The sequence below is a fragment of the Nematolebias whitei genome, chromosome 22 (assembly GCF_014905685.2).
Source record: "Nematolebias whitei isolate Nwh7 chromosome 22, NemWhi1, whole genome shotgun sequence".
Lineage (NCBI taxonomy): Eukaryota > Metazoa > Chordata > Actinopteri > Cyprinodontiformes > Rivulidae > Nematolebias > Nematolebias whitei.
In genome coordinates, this window is record NC_056519.1 from 919,077 (window position 1) to 922,752 (window position 3,676).

Consider the following 3,676-nt stretch of genomic DNA (forward strand, 5'->3'; position numbering starts at 1 on the left):
ATAAATATAACAACAGTTATAATAAATATAACAACAGTTATAATAAATGTCAGAGAGCAGAGTGTTTTTGTGCTTCTCACCCTTCTTCAGCTTGTAAGAGCAAAACTAATAAACTCCAGGCTCCAAAGAGACGTTTGTGTATTCACCAGTTTGGACTAACTGTCATGCAGATGCTCCATGCACGAAGAGCTTTGCCAGATAAATTTAAATGTCTTATTCACCCCCTCCTTTTCTGTGCACATGTTCCACAAACACAACACTCACCCCATCTTAGAATATCTTTACTCAGCACATATGACGGTTTAGTCAAAGTACTATCATTTTAAAGCCACAGTACTATAGTTCATCATTTCTTATCTGGCAACCCGCTGACATGGAAACTACAGTGTTTTCTTTTAAACACACTCCTGTTTTGTTTATTACCACCAATAAACATTGAAAATAACACTAAAGTTTCCAGAGGTTGTTCTGTGTAAACGGACACTTTGACTTGGTCATTTTAAAAGGAGCTCCATAATGAAAACATCTGGACACCCCTGGTGTAGAGGAACGATTTAAGATGTGATTACACAATGACTTTCAGCCAATGTAAGATCAAAAGATTGAGTAAAATAAGCACAGTCATCTGAAATAAACATACCCTGCACACAGGCATCAAGGCCAAACCACAGATCAAGATCCAAAGTAGGTGGACCTCATTATATGAAGGAGCAGAAACGTCGTGGACAAAATATAAAGACTGCATTAAGAGAGACGAGTAATGAATTGGCTGGACTGAGTTTTATTAAAATTCATTTGTGGATGATCATGTCCAGTGGAGGGTAGATCAGGTGCAACATCATGGTGCTCTCAATGGTCAGAACCTTCAGGCTGCAGAATCCAAAACTGGGGTCAAGTAGCTGAGTGTGACTCGTCATCACAGCAGGAAGAACACCTTCAAGATGGATACAGAAGGACATCATGGTGTGCTGAAATAATCTGCTGGCTCATCCCAAGGTAGAGCTGAATCTCTCAGCTGTGGTTGGATCAGTTCAAGTCCATGCTACCAAGATCAGAGAACGTCCGAGTACCCAGAAGAACCTAAAACCTGCCAGCAGTTTTCAACTGTGCTGCCATGTTTCATTTAGTCCTCAAGATGGTTTAGATCAGAACCAGCTGTGCACTCACTGACAGAGAGAATCACCCAGAAGGTCCAAGTTGGACAGAACTGAGTCCATCAAAACTCATCAGATTATTTGGAGATCGTTTTGTGTCGACACTCAAGCAGTTAGTCTTTAGAAGAGCTTGAGGGTGTGGGTGGTGAACCTCTGGGGGATGTTAAACATGTCTCCTGTCTGCAGGACATCTTCAACGCTGTGATCAAGCAGAACCCGTTCCTGGTCCACCAGCTGCCCTGCTTCTGGAACGTCCAGCTGTCCGACCACACGCGCTCTGAGAAGTGTTACAGGGACGTTTCAGACCTGAAGGTGAGACCTGCTGCTGCACACGGACCACCTGCTTTTATTGTTGGATTTGTCATTTTGTTTGGGGCAGAGGTTCGAGAAGGCTCGTCTGCGACTGGGGGCCACCAGTTTCAAAGCCCTGACCATTATAACTACATTTGGGTGGGTGAAGTACCCACACCTGCCTCCACCCTCATTTGCCCCACTGTTGGCCCCTGATCAAGGCCCTTAGTTTTCAATAAATGTCTGACTGAGTCCAGCCCAGTGCTCTTGTTTTGTGGCATCATCGTCTCTGTGGTTCTCCTGGACAGGTGATCCACTGGAACTCTCCAAAGAAGCTGCGGGTGAAAAACAAGCACGTGGAGTTCTTCAGGAACCTTTATCTCACCTTTCTGGAATACGATGGGAACCTCCTGCGCCATGAGCTTTTTGGCTGTGCGAGTGAGGCCGACCTGAACAGTGAGAACGTAGGTCCATTTCTGCTTCCTGTTTCCTCCAGTGTGTGGGACACACTTGACACAAAGTGGACGTTCAGTCCTCGGGGTTAATGTTAGTAGTAGTGCACAGGTGGAAACACTCTTGCTTGGTAACGTTGTGATGTAGTTAAAGCACGCGTCCTTGTCACACATCACACTTTGATGTGATCACTGATTTCCAGGTACAGTATTCCACTGAGTTCACAGATGTGTAGGAAACGGCCCCGCCCCCATCACTCTGTAAATGCTTTGCTAGTCCCGGGTGTAGCTTTCTGCTCGGATAGAACTGAATTCGTCACATGGAACAATATTTGTTGCCTGAACCAGGACGCAGTTTGTCTGCAATGACAGTGCAGCATGAAGATGTGCTCCCCTGACTCTGACCTCTGACCCTTGGGTTGACTTCCAGTCTTAATAATTAAAGTTAACCCATTCCACATTCTTATTCACCATTATCCAAGGAAGTATAGAGTTGACATAAGTTCTCTTGACAGTTCTAGTGTGATTGATAAGAACATAAGCTCAGGTCATCCTCATTGTTCTCTTTGTCTGCAGCTCCAGAAGACTCTGTCAGAGCTTGATGAAGATGATCCATGCTATGAGTTTCGCCGAGAGAGATTCACACTCCACCGAACGCATCTTTACTTCCTCCACTACGAGTACGAGCCCAGCTTGGACAACACCGATGTCACGCTAGTCGCTCAGCTCTCGATGGACAGGTACTGACCTTCACCGACGTTTCCAACTGTGGAAGTGCTGAACGTGGTTGTTTAGTTGAAGGTGAGCAGCTTTGCAGATTCCACAGAGCAACTAGAAAAGCCGTGTTTCTGTGAAGATGCCGTGTGGATGCTGAGTGCCAGATAGTGATCCAAATAAACTGAACAGAAGCCCTTCATCAGAATATTAGTTAAAATCTGAAAGTATTACAACACTAGCTAAAAATTAAGTCACATATGGCAGATCTATGTAAACTTTATCAGTTGCTAAAAGCAGAAAAATAGTAGCTAAAATAAGAAGAGGATAATGATTTTTTACGTGTAGAAACGTTAAAAGAATAAATTGCTAGCCAAAGCTAAAAGTAGAAAATGGGAGCTTCAACAGGTGTAGTATAGGATTTCAAAAATTGTGCAAGTATGCTAAAGCACATTTGAAAAATATGTACAGTATATTTTTATGTATCTTAAATGTTTCTTTAAAGAAAGTTAAATATTTTTCATTGGTATAACTGGTAGAAAATTAAAAGTCAACATACAACAATTAAATACAACGTTCAGTAAAACTGAACGTTTTGATACATGAATGTTTAAAAAGGCACAATATGGAAGATTTATTGCAAAAAGTGACACGTGAATCTCCTGAGCTGCACAATGATCGTCTCGTAGTGGTTTTCGAACGGGTGGCCGATACATCGATGGCGACCTCCTGCTGGATCTCCAAGGTCTTCTGGGTAGATGCATTAAAACCAGACGTCAGACGATCATCATCTATGAAATTTGTCTCTTGATTGACAGCCAGGGCAGCCAGTCTGAGGCCCCGTTTACACGACTGGAAACGTTCATTCGCAGACAACATCCTCATCCTCTCTGAGACGGAAGGTTTCTGAGTCCAGGGCTCAGAGCGGAGTTTTCAGGGGAACCCCCCACGGAGGAGTGAGATGCTCCAAGTGGAACATGCACACTCCAGGCAGCTGCAGTCCAAAGTGTTTCTGCTCTAACAACAGTTATAATAAATAACAACAGTTATACTAAATAACAACAG

The 3,676-nt window shown here is 43.5% G+C and overlaps 1 protein-coding gene across 1 annotated transcript in view; it reads left to right on the forward strand.

Moving 5' to 3' along the window:
* LOC119428419 (LARGE xylosyl- and glucuronyltransferase 1) overlaps positions 1 to 2,637 on the forward strand; it is a gene marked incomplete at its 3' end in the record, with an annotated part of 106,286 nt that extends 103,649 nt beyond the window's left edge. Inside the window, 3 exon segments of the mRNA XM_037696100.1 lie at positions 1,341 to 1,466; positions 1,754 to 1,909; positions 2,474 to 2,637. Coding sequence (XP_037552028.1) covers positions 1,341 to 1,466; positions 1,754 to 1,909; positions 2,474 to 2,637 — 446 coding nt within the window.
* Between the last annotated feature and the right edge of the window lie 1,039 nt (positions 2,638 to 3,676).